Below are 20,955 nucleotides of genomic sequence, written 5' to 3'. Positions count from 1 at the left end.
TTTAATAATTGAATATCAGGTAGTCAATATTCAAAAAGACTTCTCTAAATCAGCTCGTTTCCATATATCAATTTTAAAAATTGCCCCCCACCCCTAATCCAATATTCTCCAGAATAGATACCCAATTGTGACACACTGCTTGAAAAAGAAAATATTGAGGCTTTATTAACACAAGAGGCATGAAATTACTTAAAGAGGCGAATGGGCCACATGGTTCACCAGAGAAACAAATATGATTACTGTTAATGTATTACATTTGGCTAGGTATCCTTTCCAGAAATTTAGGCAGAAAGCCAATTCTGCTAAATCAACTACATTGCCAAATGCCATCCATATACGTATATAGGCACATTCTAAAATTGGCTGCTTCAGACCCCGCTTACAGAATAATCGTTCACACTAAATGTAATGCCGTTACATTATGCATAGTGTCACATATGATTATATTTTGTACATATAATTTATCATATAATTTATCATATAATGTGATTAAAAATCAGATCCTTTGATCCGCTCACGTAGATTGCAAATAGAAAAACGAGGAGTGGATCGAGGATCTGATTTTAATCTGATTGAATTTATCATACAGTATGTTACATGTACATTCAGTAGAAATTTACCATATGATATATCAATTAAAATCATAAAAGCTACCAATAAGAGCACCTATTTATTAGAGAACAAATATTTGTAAAACAATAACATTTCTACATTCAGATTGCAAAGGACATCTACATGTATTTCATCGGCCTCGTCTTTTATTTACTGTCTTGTTTGGTTCGTAACTACAAGTAAAAAACACATGAAATCAATATCTAATGTAGCATTTCCTCTGTATCCTAGATCTTTTGTATGCAATGTAAAAATAATCTCACAGAAAACGAAAATCTAGATTCTACAGAAACATGCGATAACTACACACATAGTATGTGCGAGATACATGTGACATACTAAATATTAACGTGTATACATGTACAAAAGATATCACAACAAACACAAGTACGGTACGTACTCAAACAGTTCCTGAGCTCTCCTCTCAGCCTCTGACTGTTGGCTCTCAGCCTGTAAATACATGTGTGTTGACATTTAGTAAGGACAGGCAATAGTTTTACTGTCGATACACTATTTCTATCTATTCAACATTCACAAAGACCTCTTCATGTTAAAACTGAGATAGAGAAAAATGTTCAAGAAACAAAGTTTTAAATTCAATATCTTCAAAAAAATCTACATCTTTGATATATTATTAATTACACAATTTCAATTCCCAAGAAGGTCAGAGAACCAAGTCCTCTTGTAAAGCTATCACATTATTAGTTATGTCATCCTGAATTCATGATGTTATCAAAATGTCTTCGCACAACTTGTCTGTTAATTGATCTAAGATTTGTTTTGTTGTGTGCGTATTGTGATTGTGCATAGTGCATCCCGTGTTTGTGATTTTGTGTTGAATATAAAAAGGTTTCGACATAGTTCGTTGGCTTTATGTTTCCATGTTGTAAAATTAAATAACTCAACCCTTTACCTCCAAAGCTTCTCTGAACCAGTCCTCAACCTCCTTCCTCTGTGCAGGAACATGTGGCTGTAGATCGCTTCCCCCAATAATACGAGGAAGGCCATTGGTTCCACAGTTCTGATTCTGAGTGAAAAGATTAATTAGTATTAATATAATTTACAAAACATAGGTAATCATAGATTACTAAGCTCACCGAGACGGAGCATCACCCTTATGAGACATCACCTACATAAGACCACCTTTATCATTTTATATGAAAATCATACTTTATGATCTTGGATATTCATGGATTCTGTTTTGATATTGTATTGAATGACACTGAAACATATTTGATACATTATATGATATTATATCATATAATACAATATAATGTGATTCCAACATTGTATCTTATCAAATGATACAATATCATGTGATTAAGTAAAATATTATAAAATACATTATTATATTATACATATTGTATCATATGACACAATAATATATATTACAAAATCATATAATACAATTTCATGTGATATGATAATATATCATAAAAACCAATATCATATCATACAATATCGTATGATACAATATTATATAATATTACAATATCATATAATACAATTTCATGTGATATAATTCTATATTACTGAAACCAATATCATATTATACAATATTGTATGATACAATATAATAGAATATACAATATTGTATCATAGGATACAATATAATATTTTGCAATATCTTATGTAATTGTATCATGTGATAAAATAATAAATTAAAAATACAATATAATATTATACAATATTGTATCATAATATACAATACTATACATAACAATATCATGATACAATATCATAAAATAAAAAAAATGATACAATATCATATCGTATCGTATAACTTTTATAATATAACATATGATATCATATTGTATCATATCAAACAATATTGTTTCATATCATACAAAACTTTATCATAGAAATCATGTTATATCATTTATCAACAAACACATCTATCTATCGTGCTGGTTTGAGTGAGGTAGGAGATTTCTTTAGCATCCTTGATAATGGAGATCAGGCTCTGCATCTGAAGCAACCTCTGCATTTAATTTATAATAAAGTTAAATCAACTATGCAAGCTATCATCTATAAAACATGTGACCTGTTCCAAAAAACTAAACCTCATCCAGCATCCGAAACCTATGGCTCAGATTCAGCATTCAAGCCCATCAGGTGCATTGGTATCATAAGACGCATCATCCATGCAAGTTTGGTGAAGTTTGGACCAGTAATAACTAAGATATCATCATCAGAGGGCACTAGCAATTAAAACCTTAACTTCCTCCAGCATCTGCAACTTATGGCTCAGATTCAGCATCTATGCCTGTCAGGTGCATCTGTATCATAAGACACACCATCCATTCAAGTTTGGTGAAGTTAGGACCTGTAATAACTAAGATTTATTTTTTAGCATCCTTGATAATGGAGATCAAGCTCTGCATCTGAAGCTACCTCTGCAATTCATTCATATTACAGTTAAATCAACTATGCAAGTTTGAAATAGTACTATCATCTATTAAACATGTGACCTGTTCCTAAAAACTTAACTTTATCCAGCATCCGAAACCAGACTCAGCATTCAAGCCTGTCAGGTGCATCAGTATCATAAGACACACCATCCATGGAAGTCTTGTGAAGTAAGGACAAGTAATAACTAAGATATCATCATCAGAGGGCACCTATTTCAAAAACTTTATTTAACCAGCTCTTAAAACCTTAACCTCCTCCAGCATCCGAAACCTATTGCTCAGATTCAGCATTCAAGCTTGTCAGGTGCATCAGTATCATAAGACGCACCATCCATACAAGTTTGGTGAAGTTAGGACCAGTAGTAACTAAGATATAATCATCAGAGGGCACCTGCAACAAAAACTTTAACCAGCTCTTAAAACCTTAACCTCTTCCAGCATCCGAAACCTATTGCTCAGATTCAGCATTGAAGCTTGTCAGGTGCATCAGTATCATAAGACGCATCATCCATACAAGTTTGGTGAAGTTAGGACCAGTAGTTACATGTACTTAGATATTGCTATCAATGGGCACCCGCAACAAAAACTTTAACCTGCTCCAAAAACCTTAACCTCCTCCAGCATCCGAAACCTATAGCTTAGATTCAGCACTCAAGCCTGTCTGGTGCATCAGTATCATAAGGCACACCATCCATGCAAGTTTGGTGAAGTACGGACCAGCAGTAACTTAGATATTGCTATCAAAGGGCACCTGCAACAAAAACTTTAACCTGGTCCAACAACCTTAAACTCCTCCAGCATCTAAAATTTAGGACCCAGATTCAGCATCCAAGTCTTTCAATTCCATAAGTAGGTCCAGATGCATCATCCATGCAAGTTTGGTGAAGATAGGACAAGTAATAGCTTGGATACAGGACCTGCAACAAAAACTTTAACCAGGTCCGGACGCCGACGCCGACGCCGACGCCACCCCCGACGCCGAGGGTATAGCATAAGCTCTCCTTGACTTCGTCTCGGTGAGCTAAAAAGGGAAATTATCTTCTATCAATTTTTTTTTTATTTAATTTTAAAATCTTATATTTTCCTTACCTTTTTGAATTTCTTGAAGTTTTTGACTAGTTTTCCTTTCCATCTGATGTAGCCTTGAGGAGTGGCCTCCCCTGAAACTGTTGGTGCTGGTCGCACTGGGCGGGTTACCAAGTCAACAAATTTTGTCAGAATGCACCCTGATGGTAAATCTTTTTCATCTACATACTCTGACTTTATAGCTCCAGTCTACAATAGCAAACAACATTCTTTATGGAAAAAAACTTTGAGCTAGCCCTGACACAGTTTTCTGCTGTTTTTAATGCATAAATAATGCAGGTATATTCTACATGGTAACTTATTATGTATATATAGTAAATACATGTACTGAACTACATATAAACTCACCCCTGGCTGTACTCTAGCACACAGAAAACCATCAGAATCTGGAGCCACATGCAGGTTTTGAACATTTTCTCCTGCTTCATATTGCTACAGAGTAAATGCAGTAGGATAAACAAACACATAAAACAATCCCTATTAAAATTAAAAAATTCTCTTCAAATGAAATCTCATACATATTCTATCTAACCTCTTGAATTTCCTCTTTAACAAAAATATGCCCATTTTCTGAATTACTGGTTTCTCTTTGTCTGTTGGAGACTGCCTTTTCTGGTGATTTGGACTTCTCCGGGGATGTGCGGGAATGCTTTGTTGATTTCTTTGATGATTTTTCAGGCGAGTCCACAGGTAGGCCTACATTAAATAGGTCCTCATCAGACCCAGCTTCCTCTGACAAATTCCTGCTTTTTTTTCTGGGAGAGGATCTGGACTTGGATTCTTTGTTTTCTTTGGAGCTTTCTAAATTTGTCTCCATATTGGTTGTTTTTGAACTTGACCCTCGCGACTGACTTGGCCTCACTTCAAATAAGTCCTCTTCTTCATCCTCCTGTATCTGAGGTTGATTCCTGGACCTCTTTGAACTAGGCAATTCTTCTTCATCCGAGTCCTCTACAATAATTTTTCTTTTCTCTCTACCTTTTGCACTGGATGACACTTTTGATGGACTTGGTTTATCAGGACTGGGTTTTTTCAGAGATAGTCTAGATTCTTTCTTGGCCGTATTTTTGTGTTTTGAAGACCACTCCTCATTTTCCAAATTTTTGACAATTTTCTTGTCCTTCTCTGTTTCATACACTGCACTGAATTCATCTGAATCATCCTGTAGTTCTACTTTGACTTTTGAGGCTGGGGCTCTCTGACCGTCTGACTTTCTGCTAGACTTACTTGGACCAGGACTTTGGAAATCGTGATTCGTTTCTGTGGGCCTTTTTGGTGACACTCTCATGGAAACTGGACTAGGGGACCTTCTTGGACTTTGTCTACAAGGAACCCGTTTATCAGGAGTAATCTTCTCTTTCTTGACCTGCCTTCCTAAACACTGTCCATCCATTGTGTCAGATAATGCTGTGTTCCTGAATGCCAAAAAAATGATCATTAAAAGGAAATCACGGCATCTAAAACATCATTTATAAAGCACAATGATGCTCACAGGAATTTTATTTTATATTCTCATATGATTATTTTATCACCTTGAAGAACTAGGTTCTAGGGTCTCCTGTTCGTTTGATTCTTTCATGGTTTCGTTTTCCGACATTAGCCTCGGAGCTGTGGAAATAGACCTTTTTGATTGATTCTTGGAGGATCTTGTTCTTGTCAAATCCTGCATTGAGGAAGGATGGATTATCAAAGGATTTTACTAAACTTTCTAAAGAAATATGCCTATAGTACATGAATATCTTGCTCTTTATTTGTAATGCAACATTTTGAAAATGATATGTTATCTTCTCGCAGGTCAGAGTTGACAGAAAAATATGGGGACAAGAGAAATAATTCTCTCTGAAAAATATTTACCAAATTTGAAGTTTAAAATTTCATTAAAATATCTTGAAAATATCTTGACCAGTCTCTTTTGAAACTTAGCTAAATGCAAAATAAGTAAAAGTGAAGTAAAGTTCATAGGAAAAGTCAAGGTCAAAAATTAGGAGAGAGTTGAATTGCTCTCGTTCATCAATATGTATCAAGTGAAAAAATCTTGGAAAAGTCTTCGAAACATACATTACTCTTGTTTATACATTTGGGGGTGGGGGGTGATAAAATCTCTTTTGGGATTTCTAAATCATAACACAGTGATTTTGCTTACATTTCTAGGTGGTTCTATTGTAGTCTCATCTATTTTACTAGGGTCATTCCTACTTTCAATCACAGGTGATCTAAAAATAAACAAAAAACAGGTACATACAATATTTATCATAACATAGCATATTCATGTAAAGCTTTGATGTAGCAGCAGAGTTCTGATGGTGGTACCTAGCCCCTGGTTCTGTGTTGTGAGCCAGTATGTCTGTCTGTGTGAGTGACTGGGACGGAATCTGTGGCTGCGGTATCTGACTCACTGCATTTGTAAAATGAAATACATGACAACATAACCGCAAAACAGGCATGAAAAGGGCATTAAACAATCTTGATCAATGAACATAATACTCACTAAATGGCACATCTGGGTTACAATGCTGTTCTGTGGAGCAATGGAGAACTGCAAACCCCAACTCTGCATCCTGAATCAAATGCTTTTTGTGTCTACAAGGGCAAAGACAAAACATTATAATCACCCTAGGACAAACAGATTCTAAAGATTTAAAATTGCACTTTTTAGTAATTGCATGGCTATACTTTTTAATGTACTTGATGACTTGTGTGATCCAGTCCACATTCTGCTGTGAGAACCCCTGGGAAGCGTCGGAGGGGTCGCTCTGCATCACCACTGACCCTGGCTCCACCAACATCTCAAGGTCACCACTGGACGGGTCATCCATCAGAATGGGCAGTCCCCCTCCCATCTCCACTGTCAGACTCATCTTCTTGAACTTTAAATAACAATGATATTTGAGGGTACTTGAAACAAACAATATTTTCCCTCCAGAATCAAGAAAAATATTCAATCATTAAGTAAGGCATTAATTTTTGCAAGATTTTGCAGTAGGCTGTCAAGTTATAAAATAAACCCAACAAGACAACCACTCATACAGGTACATGTATTCAAACATTAAAGCCACATATAAGATATGAACAAATAATTTCTGACAGTTACCAGTCACTGCAAAGGAATGGGCATATTGGACATTTGAAACTCTCTTTAACAATCTTTATCACCTGTTTAGCACTGAGAAATATAAACTTCATTCCCTGGAATATTGTTGCTCGCTTCACATCTGGTTTAAATGAAACCTGGTCAGGGTTTATCTGTGTTTCAGATATATTTGGAAGAAACCTGAAAATGTTCAGTGATTAATATTATGTTAATTGTTAAAAGTCTTAAATAATCTATGTCATACTTGTACAACAGATTCTGTGTTTAAAATAATATGTACCATAAAAATGTAGTCACAATTCATTAACTTTTAAAACACAGTTTGGGGAAAGAGAGAGCATATAAAATTATCAACTTACAAATCTGGATCTGGCATTGCAGCACCCTCCTTCATGTTTTTCACAACATTTTCCAGGTATGCTGGAGTTACAATATGCTTTTGTGAAACTAAAGCTGAGATGACCTGAAATATCAGAGATTTCCTTTCTCAAAAAGCACCAATTACAATACATATACTTGATACAATAAGCAAGTAAAAGAATAAGTTGTATTCAGCTTCTCTGATTTCATGTGAATACAATGTTTACCAAAATAATAAAGGAACAATTCATATTCTTTGTAACAATCTAAAAATAACCTTCACCTTGATAGTGACACTGAGGTTGTTCATCACCAACAGATGGCAGTCCGATCTCCACTCGTTGACCATGTGACCCCCTAATGAGGTCAGAAGTGTCCGCACCAGCTTCTTTGATGGATTATCCAGACAAGATGTGGAAATAATGAAGGGTTCATAAACCACCCTAATCCAACAAGGAAAATTAAAGCTCTAGCATAAATAAAATCCATAGATTAAACAAATAAACTTACCAAATACCACACAGCAATGAATAATTATAAAACACTGCAAATGTATTAATGTACGGATGTAAGAGGGCATTGTCACTTTCAAATTTTATTTTTCTATTTTCAAAATTCTTCCAGTGTTTACACTTTACAATATTTCCAATAGTCAACCAATATTTAAATGTCATTCACCATGTTATAAGTGAGATACAGTGCTCTCAATTCATTTAAGAAGAAACTAGGCTGGCAAATAGATAGAATTTTCTTAAGACAAAGCTTTTTACCAGTTTATTTAATGTAAATGTAAACAATGTAAACAATTCAAGGCACAAGCCTTGGTTACTTAACTAAAAGTGGAACCTCTGTTTCACGCTTGTAACTCCATATCTGATATTTGGATACTCGTTGAACATTAGAAATACCCCAGTGAATCAATTTTAGAAAAATTTCATCTCAAACCGTGACCCTTTAATTTTGAAGTTGAATATGTAACACCAGTACAAATTTATTTCACAATTTGAAACGAGACATTATTCTTTGTCTTAAATGGTTTAAAATTCATATAACAACACCATGTGTTTATTTTCCGTATAGATTTGAAATTTGCACTCACAAGAAAGAAGACTTTGGCGATCCAAACATGATCTGGTCTCCATCACTAAGTAGTTTTTCTTCACCATTATTCAATTTCACATTATTTAGCCATGTTCCAAATTTTGAGAGGTCAGTCAAAACAGCTACTGGTGTTCTATCTGGTTTTGTCTTTAAAACAATAAATAAATATCACAACAATTTGTAAGTACATTGTTAAAATTGTCTAAGCAGACATATGAACATCTAGTTTTGCATACCTTTAAAGCCCCAAGTTCGGGGGAATTTAATGCAGCCACTGTATGACACACACTGCTTGTTTTAAACTCAATTTAATTGGTTTGTTATCAGAATCTGTCACCTAGCATTAGATTCAGCTGTATATAGAGCAGCTGAGTTGCAGAGCCGTCAGCTCAGCACTGCTGGTATATCACTGACTTTCATTGATAAACACCAATTGCTAACTTTTTAAGTAAAATTTCTCAAATTAATACAATTAATTAACAGTAGCAATTATTTATCACAGCAAATAAACCATATTTACATAATATTCAGTCACCATTATCACTCTTATAGTCCGAGTCTGAACTATTCCACATCTTCAATATCTTGAAGGTTTTGCGGACAAGGTTGTTTTAAAATTAGTACGGTCAAGGTATCCAAACCCACTTAGTTTTCCTTACCTTGGACACAAGTGGGAATAAATTTCAACACATTCTTGTTATTTCATTCAGTAATGCTGTAGCTTTTTAGGCAGAGCATCACTGCAGAGTCATAAATCTGACTGGATTGTAACCTTTTGTTGACAGCAGACCCTGATAAAAAAAAGTTTCTCCCATGGGAGAAAAACTGGGGCTTTAAGGAAAAAACAATTGTTGATTCAAATAAATTTATTTCGAGGGTTGTAACTTTAGGGATTGAAAATATTAAATTTGCACAACATTTCCACAATTAATTATATATCTTAACTTAGAATTTGATTAATAATTAATCTGGTAAATTTTGTTAATGAATGTCACTGAGTATAAATTGATTCAACCATTCATTGACATTTGACAGCATAATTATTACCGAAAATATGAATACAGATAATACAGTAGAAAAATTTTTAAGCAACAGTCGCAAATATAAACGAACCTTCCTAAACATTTACAAACTTACAATGTTATTTTCAAGATGAGACACTTTAATCTGCGCATGCTTTCGGCTGACAGCTTGATCCGAAGGAAGAAGAATCTCACAGTCCTTTCGGCCGACGATATAAACAGCATTTGACAGCAAATTGAAAGTTGAACCTATAAAACGAAATGAATAATTTAATTTAGTTTCAATAAAACAAATTAAAGCAGCGTGCCCCCGTTTCTCAATCTAATTATATGTAAAAACTATTAAAGTAAGATCCAGATATGCTACCTAATTCTGACAGTGGTTTTAAAAGCCACATAGCAAGATTTCTCTGCCAAAAATGAAAGTAGACTTTTCCCGCGGGTTGATTTATGATAAATGTCGTAAATTTCTATAGCTAAGGACAGTCTCATATACTTACTAAGAATATATATATCATCATAAAAAAAATCTTTTTAACGTTTCATGGTTTAAAAACTTACGTTATTGTATTTTAAGAATAATTTAACATATTCTTGCTATTTTGCGACTATTGAAAACTACAGCAATCAGCTGCTTCCGGTTATTTTTCTCAATGATATATCTATTGTTACAATACACAAAACAAGGCACTTATTTTGTGTAGTATTAGTTTAAGTGAGTAATTTATAATACTGTTTAACTCAATACCAATGCTGATATGACTTTTATGTAAACAGTACAACGTTATCCCATCGAAATTTAAAAATTGTTCAGGGGAAAATTCTAGAAAAATGCGGAATATTCCTACTGACTGTTTTTTTTTTTATACAACTCTGTGATCTATTTGCATTTATAGATGACACTTTGCTTTAATGGTTGTATGTTCATAAATATTGTGAAAGTTTTTGGATTTTTTATTTAAATTTGCAGGCGTTGTGTCATCTCCCATAAACATGAAAATCCTGCATTTGAAAATAAGTAGATGAATATGACAAATCCTGACATCGGTGCCTTCGCCAACAATAACTACGTTCCAGACATTGGCCAATTCGGTCAAAAACCTGACATCATCAATTACACCTCAATGCAGAATAACGTTGGACCATGCAACTATCCTGGAAATTTCACATTTGCTGTTCCTACATCAGCAAGTCAACTAAATGCAGGTATTGCTCAATCACTAAATCTATTTAAGACATATACTGGCATATGACCAATTTTCACCAGTGCATTGTTACATCATTTTATCAACACATAAAGATATGTACGAGAAATGATGCAACAATCTATTCTACTGGTGAAAAATGACGTATTAATGCACTGGTGAGAAATGGTCCTTGGCAAGAATTGGTGGCATGCAGCATGATGCCAGTAGCTAACTTATTCAGATTTTATATGAAGTATTTTATACATGTACTGGTGCCTGAAAAATGTGAAATTAGTCTTTGATGAACTGCCATATGTTTTTATTTTAGTGTACCAGGGTAATCTCATGATCAGCTTAACAAATTACAAAACAGAAAACTAATTATACCCATTTTGACAACAAAAATACAAAATTGGATTACATGATATTAATTATTGTATAGTCACTTTTCAATCTTTTTTACAAGGTTTACAATCAAACCAGCACATAGGACTTTACTCCAGCACTTACATGAACCCTCAGCAAGTGGTGCCAGGAATGGGTGTGTCGTGGCAGCATTCTGTCCCTAACAATATGCCATGGACTGATCAAGTGTATGGTACAGTGAATTCAGGTGTCACAACTTTCTCAGGCAAACCCACAGTTTCACAGAGTTACAGCACAGTGTAAATATTTTGTTGTTGTTTTTCCTTTGTACCAGCTTTTGGAAAAGAGTTTTTCTGAATTAGTGATTTTGATTTGCTTTACAATGAATGTGCAATTTTTTTCACCATTTTACGGCTATTGGTTTTAAATTCTGATTTCTCTCATTAAAGGACAAGTCCAAGAGCATCATGCAGTGTCTCACCAAGGAGAAATAAACGACATGCAGTGGAAGATATTGAGTAAGTTTAGTGTTTATAGATCCAAATTATATGTAATGCATGTACATAAAGTGCATTTAAACCTGCATTGAAATTCCAAAGATGAAGATGGAGGAATTACTTAAATTCCAATAACAAAACCTGAAATCTCTGTTTTGAAAAAAATCATTTCCATTCATCCTTGCCAGCCAAGTGTGCCAATTCTCACTTTTTAGCTCACCTGAGCTGAAAGCTCAAGTGAGCTATTCTGATCACATTTTGTCCGTCGTCCGTCTGTCCGTCTGTAAACTTTTTACATTTTGAACTTCTTCTCTAAAACCGCTTATCCAATTTCAACCAAATTTGGCACAAAGCATCCTCATGAGAGGGCGAATATAAATTGCAGAAATAAAAGTCCGATCTGTATTCAAAGCGGAGAAAACCTTGAAACTGTAGAAAAAGGGGGGTGCATTTTTAAAAATCTTCTTCTCAAGAACTACCGAGTTCAATTCAACGTAGTTTAGCATAAATTATCCTTATGGGAAGGAAAATATAAATTGCAAAAATTGAGTGCTAATTCTGTTTCAAATCTGAGTTATTACGAAAATAATAATAAAGGAAATGCGTGTTTCAATCAGTTTAATAGCTTCGGGCTCGGCATACGGTAAAATGGGTAGGCAAGACTTGTCCTGAGCAAAACAAAAGATTGGCAGGTATTAATCTGCCAATCTCATTAAAATTTCGGGATATTTGATGGACCAGTATATTTGTATTCGCTGTAAATATTGCTGCAAAATAATGCGTATTTGGAATTGACGATTGCCGATCTGCCCCGGCTTTAATTTTGCCACGGCCCGGGTTTGCATACCCATTTTACCAAGACTCGTATTCCATACTTCTAAAATGAGGTTATTTGTTTAAAGCAGCCATGACATTTTACGAAAAAGGGTCGATCTGACTATGATGAATTTGCTTGCTATGCAACTGTTCACGTATGAAGGGAAATTTTTGAAACATGCAAAATATATTGGGGCCCATTTTGTGAAGTAAATTAAGGCTAAATATTTCAATGCGTTGACAGTTTTCACACATGACGTTGGTGTTAGCTTGTTCTGATTTTCGTTTCGTTTTCATTATTTATGCTTTGTAACCTGGGAACTATCGTCTGTATTTCGTGATTTTTACGTATCAAATCAAACAGAGACTTCGGTAAATCAAACAGTTAACTGTTTACCTGCACAAATTACGGTAAGCAAAATCTGATGTAGGGGTACTGAAATACAATTCATTCTATCGGTAATTCGGCATTATCTTTTGGGTAATGGTAGATTAATGCAGTAGGTTTTGTTGAGATGCTCGGCATTTTCTCGAGTTTATTCAGTTTAAATAGAGTTTGATATCGCTGACGGAAATATGTAGGTATATACATGTATATATATATATGATTCATTTCGAAAAAATAAATTGTGTTCTTTATTTGTTATACATGTAGTGCATGTTTCTTGTGTTTAATTGTTACCCTACAATTTCTATTTACTAACCATATTTGAGTGTTAAGCTTCGAATTATAATTATATATCATTTAGTAAGGACAGGCAATAATTTTACTGCTGATACACAATTTCTATCTATTCAACATTCACAAAGACCTACGAAGAGGTCTACCATGTTAAAACTGAGATAGAGAAAAATGTTCAAGAAACAAAGTTTTAAATTCAATATCTTCAAAAAAATCTACATCTTTGATATATCATTAATTACACAATTTCAATTCCCAAGACGGTCAGAGAACCAAGTCCTCTTGTAAAGCTATCACGTTATTAGTTATGTCATCCTGAATTCATGATGTTATCAAAATGTCTTCACACAACTTGTTTGTTAATTGATCTAAGATTTGTTTTGTTGTGTGCGTATTGTGATTGTGCATAGTACATCCCATGTTTGTGATTTTTTGTTGAATATAAAAAGGTTTCGACATACCGTATATACTCGCCTATAAGTCGGATTTTTGGGAGTAGAAAATTGAGTGAAAAGTGGGGGTCCGACTTATAGGCGAGACATAGTAAAAAAAATTTCACAAGAGAGAAGTAAGTTATATTTCTTTTTAAATAATAAACAGATTATGATAAATGCATTGAACCTGTGTTCATAAAAAGAAAATTCAAGCAGTCTGTTTTTCACACCTAAGGTGATAATAGATATAGGGGTCATGTCACCTAAAACAACACAAGCCAACACCCCAGTTTAAGGGGCTAATTACCAACCTAATCAGTCATTAAGAAAATAAATCACTATCATCAAATTTTCAAAAGGACTCTATTTTAATACCTGGTAGTTTTGAAGCTATTAACAACTTGTAATTAGTGTTATAAAAAATAATGGCATTTAAATCAAAAGTTATTAACATCATAGACCCATGATAGAAATAGTCTAGAAGAAATTATGGGGTGAAAAAAAGGACAATTTTTTTTAGAACTCAAAACATGTATGATAAAATGTGGTATTTTATTGAGAGTATCTGTACATCAATTGTCCTGAAAAAGTAACCCGACTTATAAAGGAGTCAACAGCAAAATCTTCAAATTAAAGCTGGAAAAAGGCAACCGACTTATAGGCGAACCGTACTTATAGGCGAGTATATACGGTAAGCAAAATCTGATGTAGGGGTACTGAAATACAATTCATTCTATCGGTAATTCGGCATTATCTTTTGGGTAATGGTAGATTAATGCAGTAGGTTTTGTTGAGATGCTCGGCATTTTCTCGAGTTTATTCAGTTTAAATAGAGTTTGATATCGCTGACGGAAATATGTAGGTATATACATGTATATATATATATGATTCATTTCGAAAAAATAAATTGTGTTCTTTATTTGTTATACATGTAGTGCATGTTTCTTGTGTTTAATTGTTACCCTACAATTTCTATTTACTAACCATATTTGAGTGTTAAGCTTCGAATTATAAGCAATATACAGAGATTTGCTCACAATTCTATGTTTTTACAGAGATCTTAAAAGCTAAAGATTAAAAAAGTAACAAATTTGTCAATATTTATTACGAAAATTTTCAAAGTCTGTTCTTCCAGAAACCAACTTATTGAATTGTAAACTTAACCTTTTTAGCTCACCTGAGGGTGGGGCCACAATGGGTGGGTCGAAGTTTAACAAATGAATATATAGAGTAAATCTTTAAAAATCTTCTTCTCAGAAACTAATCGGCCAGGAAAGCTGAGACTTGTGTGGAAGCATCCTCAGGTAGTGTAGATTCAAAGTTGTGAAAATCATGACCCCCGGGGGTAGGGTGGGGCCACAATGGGGGGTCGAAGTTTTACATATGAATATAAAAAGTAAATCTTTAAAAATCTTCTTCTCAGAAACTAATCGGCCAGGAAAGCTGAGACTTGTGTGGAAGCATCCTTCAGGTAGTGTAGATTCAAAGTTGTGAAAATCATGACCCCCGGGGGTAGGGTGGGGCCACAATGGGGGATCAAAGTTTTACATAGGAATATATACAGTAAATCTTTAAAAATCTTCTTCTCAGAAACTAATCAGCCAGGAAAGCTAACACTTGTGTGGATGCATCCTCAGGTAGTGTAAATTCAAAGTTGTGAAAATCATGACCCCCGGGGGTAGGGTGGGGCCACAATGGGGGATCGATGTTTTACATAGGAATAAACAGAGTAAATCTTTAAAAATCTTTTTCTCAGAAACAAATCAGCCAGGAAAGCTGGAACTTGTGTGAAAGCATCCTCAGGTAGTGTAGATTCAAAGTTGTGAAAATAATGATCCCCAGGGGTAGGGTTGGGGCCACAATGGGGGGGTCAAAGTTTAACAAAGGAATATATAGGGTAAATCTTTAAAAATCTTCTCAGAAACTAATCAGCCAGATGATTCTTTATAATTGTTAAGACTTTGGCCCCAGGACAATTCTTTGGCCTCATGAGAAGGTTCAGAGTTTGATGTACGTTTATATCCCATATATAAACTATTGTTATGGATCTTTTTGAGAACTGCAATACTCAACATATGATATGACTATAAAATCATCCTGTTAGAAAAGGGACTAATGATTATAAACATAAGAATATCCAGGGGAAAATGGATTTTATTTATACATGATCTACATGTATTATTGTACATTGTCCAGATAGTTTGTATTATGACTCCATTGAGCTGATTTCATCATACCTATTGTTCCGCAGGTGAGCGATGTGGCCCATGGGCCTCTTGTTCTATTTTTCAAAAGGAAAGAGAGGGGATAGTCACCCTTTGCTAACAAAAAATGATTTTTATGTGGATGAATGCCTAAATCCACTACATCAGCATAGATAATGAATCAAGAATTTAGGTATTAATGTTCTCGGTCAGTTTTTTATACAGGTCTTAACCTGTTGTGTATAAAAATTGCAAGGCTATAAGACTTATTCAATGGTTGATTATTTTACTATTAAATATTTTCTATGTCCTTTAAGTGTGAAGGAAATACTGTAAAGAAACTTGTATTTGCAAAAAATTGAATTTGTATTTAACCATTGATAAACTAGGAAGCAGCGACTAATTTTAGCATCTAAGCCTACATGTAATATTAAACAATTGGGTGAGACAATATTTGAGGCAATGAGGCTCTCGCCATACTGGCAAAATTTTTCTCACTCATCGATTTGTTTATCAGTATTCATCTTCGGATTTTGGAACTAAAACTATCTTATAGATAATGTGAACTTTATATGTGCTAATATTAAAAAATAATATTGATTGTTAATTTAATTGTAGACCAATTGCACCAGAAAACAAAATTTTTCTGACAGAAGAAAAAATGGCAGCTAGGATGCAAAATTTGAATATAAGCCCGATGAACTCCTCTGCAGCCCTTGGACAACCTCTGCCTGATGTTGTGTTGTCCAGCAACATGGAGCCACAGTATTGTCAGGAAGCAGGGGATCTCCAGCGTCTGAAAGAACTCGAAAAGAGGTCAGTATTGTTGATTAGAAAGTTATCTTAATGTATTTCTGTCATTTACTTCCCGTAATGTCGCGTGTATAACACACACTTTTTTTCAGTCAAAATTTGATCAAAAGTGGGGGTGCATGTTGTACATAGGACAAAAATTTTACCCCATTTTCTCAAGCCATGATTCTTGATACCACGGAGTAGTGAATGCCCATATCATATGTTATTCAAGTTGTATGAGTGTATACTAAATTTACTGCATCAGAAATACCTTATTCTTAGTTTTTTTTTCCATGTATTGAAATATTTGTCCTCTCTTAACACTATTTCTTGCATCAAACAAGTTTAAATATCGCCAGTGAATTCGCAATTACGTAAGCAGCCACCTGTTGACTCTGCGCGTGGTCAATGTTTGTTATCAGAATCATTCAATTGTCTGGTGTCTGACTTAACAGGGTGTTTTCAAGTGCATGTAGATAAGCAATTATTCTGATATTATTAAACTTGATTACTTCATGTCAAGTTAATTATAATTGCTTTACATAGACACTGCTAAAATTACAGCGATCATTTGTATGACTTGATAATGATGATATACGACATACATACATTTCTTCACAATGTTTATTTAACAACCAATCAAAGGGTTTGATTATAATTAATCAATTTAATCATTTCTTTTGATGTCGTTTTGGTTTATATCTGCAAACATTATTATTTTAAGCACTAAGCTCGGTTGTCGTTCTTCTCTACGTATGATGATCATCAACTTCTCGCTGTTGTATAAGAAACTCTTTATGAAGTGTCAAATGATATTTGATACCGCCCATGTGAATCATGCCGTCCTTTTTAAGTAAAATTGTAAGAACTTTGACTCTAATATCGCTTGGGCCATGTTCTGATCACGAAATTACAGTATTTACACTTGGGTTATAAAATGATCATTAAACATCGATAGTTATATGGGAAAATGGAGGTCGTCGGTTTTTATCGTCTTTGCTATGTTCCGATCACAAAATTAAAGAAATTGCGCATGGATTATAAAATTATCATAAAACATTGAGTTTTGGGGGAAATGGCAGCCATTGATTTTGCCATTTTTTGGGTGCATGTTATAAATAGGACCTGCTGTTTTTTCGCCATTTTTTTGGTCAACTTTGGGGGGTGCGTATTATACACGAGTGCGTATTATAGTAATTTCTAAGGAACAGAACACCTACATATATTATTAATCAGTTTTGAGATATCAAAAACCATTTTCATGTTTTGACACTTTCTGTTTAAGACTGGAAGAAGATGTATCCGAGAGCATGGACAGGGAGAAGTCTGGAAAAGAAAAAGGGAAGCCAAGGCTGAGGATAAAACTAAACCTACCTGATCAGGTCACGGCAGGCCTATTTGACCCACAACCAATTTTGCCACAAAAAATTTTAGAGGATATGTAAGGATGCTTTAGTTGTTGTTTGATGTAGTGTGAATTAAATACAAACGTATCTGAAAATCTTATTGCTAAATCATACAAGTATTAAAACTCATTTTGTGCAAACTGGGTAACCTATTCATTGCTGTAGCAAACTCCCTGGCAACTGTCGGAATTGTATTCACTGTAAACTTTTATATCAATAACCATGATGAACTATGGGATAACAAGTATTTAACAAGTTGATTCTGTGAAGCTAAGAAAATTATAACTTACCAAAAATTTATTGGTAAAGAGTTGGTACTGAACTGAATTTAAAACAATTCCTAATGTTTCAGATGAGCGTTTTGTTCTAATACTTCATTGCCCATTAAAATTTAAATGAGGTCACTAACAATCTCATTTTTATAAGTTCTTTATTTAAGTCATGCCTCTATGTATTGTTTTTAAACAGAAACAAACCAAATTTGCAAGTGGTTGTGTGGAAGCCCCCCTTAGGTAGACCTGCAGACTCTGAGAGTGAGGAGTTAAAAGACCAGGAAAACTCCTCAGACAAAGAGGAAGAGGACACAGCACCTGTTATAGAAATGTTAGCGGAGGACAACAACTTGTCCTCATCACTACCATTGTAAGTACACTTACTATCACTACTTTTATCAATACTATAACTACCATTGCCTAGTACCAGAGAATGCACTTAAAATAAGTGTGTTAGTATTCATGGTCTTTGCTAACCACCATTAGCCTTTATACCAGCACACTGTCTGGATCTGATTTACTGGTACGTGTAGAGCCAATGTGTCAGTGTAGCACTGCCATTATCAGTACAATACCAAAACCAGTGCCAAAATTTCAAACTATTCTTTTCAGCACAGTATTACCATTGTACTAAGACCATGCATAAGTGTTGTCAGTACTAATACCTTTGTCAATAAAGTACTACCATTGTCAGTATATGTGTATTTCCACTACATTGTCATTATACTTTCATAATCATAATTGGCACAACCATTGTTGGAACAATATTGACATTGTATTACATGTACCAATTCTACCATATTATACCACTGAATTACAACCATTGTCGGTACAATATTGACACTGTATTACGTGTACCAATTCTACCATATTATACCACTGAATTACAACCATTGTCGGAACAATATTGACATTGTATTACGTGTACCAATTCTACCATATTATACCACTGAATTACAACCATTGTTGGAACAATATTGACATTGTATAACGTGTACCAATTCTACCATATTATACCAATGAATTACAACCATTGTCGGAACAATATTGACATTGTATTACGTGTACCAATTCTACCATATCATACCACTGAATTACAACCATTGTCGGAACAATATTGACATTGTATTACTTGTACCAATTCTACCATATTATACCACTGAATTACAACCATTGTCGGAACAATATTGACATTGTATTACGTGTACCAATTCTACCATATCATACCACTTAATTACAACCAATGACAGTACTATCACTGTTATTCTTGACAAAAACCGCTAACATTGAAAATACCAGAAATTAATATTACATGTATTGGTACTTAGTTTTTCAGACTTTTCAAGGAGAAAGAAATTATTCAAAGAAACTTTTTTTAAATGATACAATTAACCAAGCATACTTATTATGTTATATATTGTATAAATTGTATTGTTATTGATAGGAACTCTTTTCTTTGTTACACTCTTTTATACTTGTTATATTTTCTTTACAGACCAAGGATACCTTCAGAAGACATTATGGATATTGATATCATGGATACCGATTAACCAAGGTCAAATGTTGAGATTTGTTGTAACATACATTGGATAGGAAGTGTCGGTTGATGAATGAATGTATAGTTTTACATTGTAGTGAGGTGAATATAAGATCGTGCAGATTAGTTATCTGATGAATAAATGGTCACCTTTAAAATCTACCTAAAGGATCTGTGGTGTCCTGATATGGCAGACAGATATGTGGTGCAATGTGGTGGGATACACTTTTTTAATTATCAAACATTTTCTAGTTGTTCGCATCAACAGTCTCGAACCATTACTGTTATCATTGTTGTTGTCAGAGGACTAATCATGACTTGTATCATTACAAATGAACCTTCATTACCCTAGTAATCACACATCAAACATTTGTAAATTTTAAACATTTTCAGATGTGCATACAGTACACAGGTGTTTCCGGGCTAGTATTGTATTCATACTGTATATACATGTACCGGGCACAGATTATGAGAGGATTTTGATTATCATTTCATTGAATTGTTCATTCTTAAATTTTCATTTCTTTTGTGACATTCATTATAAATTTTTATGTTGTGAAATTACACAAAAATTCCAGTTGCTCAGGTATTGCTGAGAATCACTGCCAAGAAGTGCTTTAAATGAATTTAACCATAATTACTAAACACATATACTAAATTTCACTTACTAAAAATGCATCATTATGTATCAAGTTTTATTTTATCATGCAACATTGAGATATCAATTTTTGTGCAGGGATGAAAGATATCATTGTAAGATTACAATATTTTTTATTTTTTCAACGATTTCACTTGCATGTATTAATGTACTGAAGTGTTTGGAAATGTTTGAAATGCAATATATATTAGCAATAAAATTGCAAATGAAATATTTTGGTGTTTCTGAAATCCTCTCACATATATTCTATGTATCAGTACATTTATTTTATAATTCACATGCTTTATGTACATGTAATTTGATTCAGGAAGTACATGTACATCATGCTTCTTGTGGTCAATACAAAGAGATTCATATCCAAAGAGTGGGATTTTAGTTAAAACAAATACCTGTACATGTAATTTTTATAACCTTGAAT

The 20,955-nt window shown here is 33.9% G+C and overlaps 2 protein-coding genes across 4 annotated transcripts; one reads left to right on the top strand and one right to left on the bottom strand.

Annotated features, from left to right (window-relative positions):
- Positions 1-655: 655 nt before the first annotated feature.
- Positions 656-10,152, bottom strand: LOC105327116 (nibrin). 3 transcript variants are annotated; one of them, XM_020066753.3, is made up of 17 exons: positions 10,051-10,152; positions 9,799-9,932; positions 8,660-8,808; positions 7,844-8,003; positions 7,560-7,663; positions 7,263-7,380; positions 6,795-6,976; positions 6,598-6,689; positions 6,420-6,504; positions 6,253-6,322; positions 5,642-5,772; positions 4,642-5,524; positions 4,458-4,541; positions 4,113-4,298; positions 1,526-1,639; positions 1,013-1,062; positions 656-785 (listed from the first exon to the last, which is right to left on the bottom strand). In XM_020066753.3, exons 1-17 carry the CDS (start codon positions 10,079-10,081, stop codon positions 743-745), a joined length of 2,616 nt encoding a protein of 871 aa, XP_019922312.3. In that variant the 5' UTR covers positions 10,082-10,152; the 3' UTR covers positions 656-742. The 3 variants fall into 3 exon arrangements, with proteins under 3 accessions (XP_019922312.3, XP_034338975.2, XP_034338976.2); XM_034483084.2 differs by having other exon boundaries at positions 6,783-6,976; positions 10,051-10,151; XM_034483085.2 differs by lacking the exons at positions 9,799-9,932; positions 10,051-10,152 and having other exon boundaries at positions 6,783-6,976; positions 7,844-8,029; positions 8,660-8,773.
- Positions 10,153-10,295: 143 nt separating this feature from the next.
- LOC105327117 (uncharacterized) lies at positions 10,296-20,741 on the top strand. The gene is made up of 8 exons (XM_034483087.2): positions 10,296-10,398; positions 10,654-10,889; positions 11,337-11,535; positions 11,686-11,754; positions 16,488-16,685; positions 17,950-18,105; positions 18,539-18,712; positions 19,838-20,741. Exons 2-8 carry the CDS (start codon positions 10,706-10,708, stop codon positions 19,890-19,892), a joined length of 1,035 nt encoding a protein of 344 aa, XP_034338978.2. The 5' UTR covers positions 10,296-10,398; positions 10,654-10,705; the 3' UTR covers positions 19,893-20,741.
- The last annotated feature ends 214 nt before the right edge of the window (positions 20,742-20,955 follow it).

This window comes from Magallana gigas, chromosome 3, assembly GCF_963853765.1.
Source record: "Magallana gigas chromosome 3, xbMagGiga1.1, whole genome shotgun sequence".
Taxonomy (NCBI): Eukaryota; Metazoa; Mollusca; class Bivalvia; order Ostreida; family Ostreidae; genus Magallana; species Magallana gigas.
The sequence above is the reverse complement of the archived record's forward strand: the minus strand, read 5'-3'. Positions and strand labels throughout refer to the sequence as shown.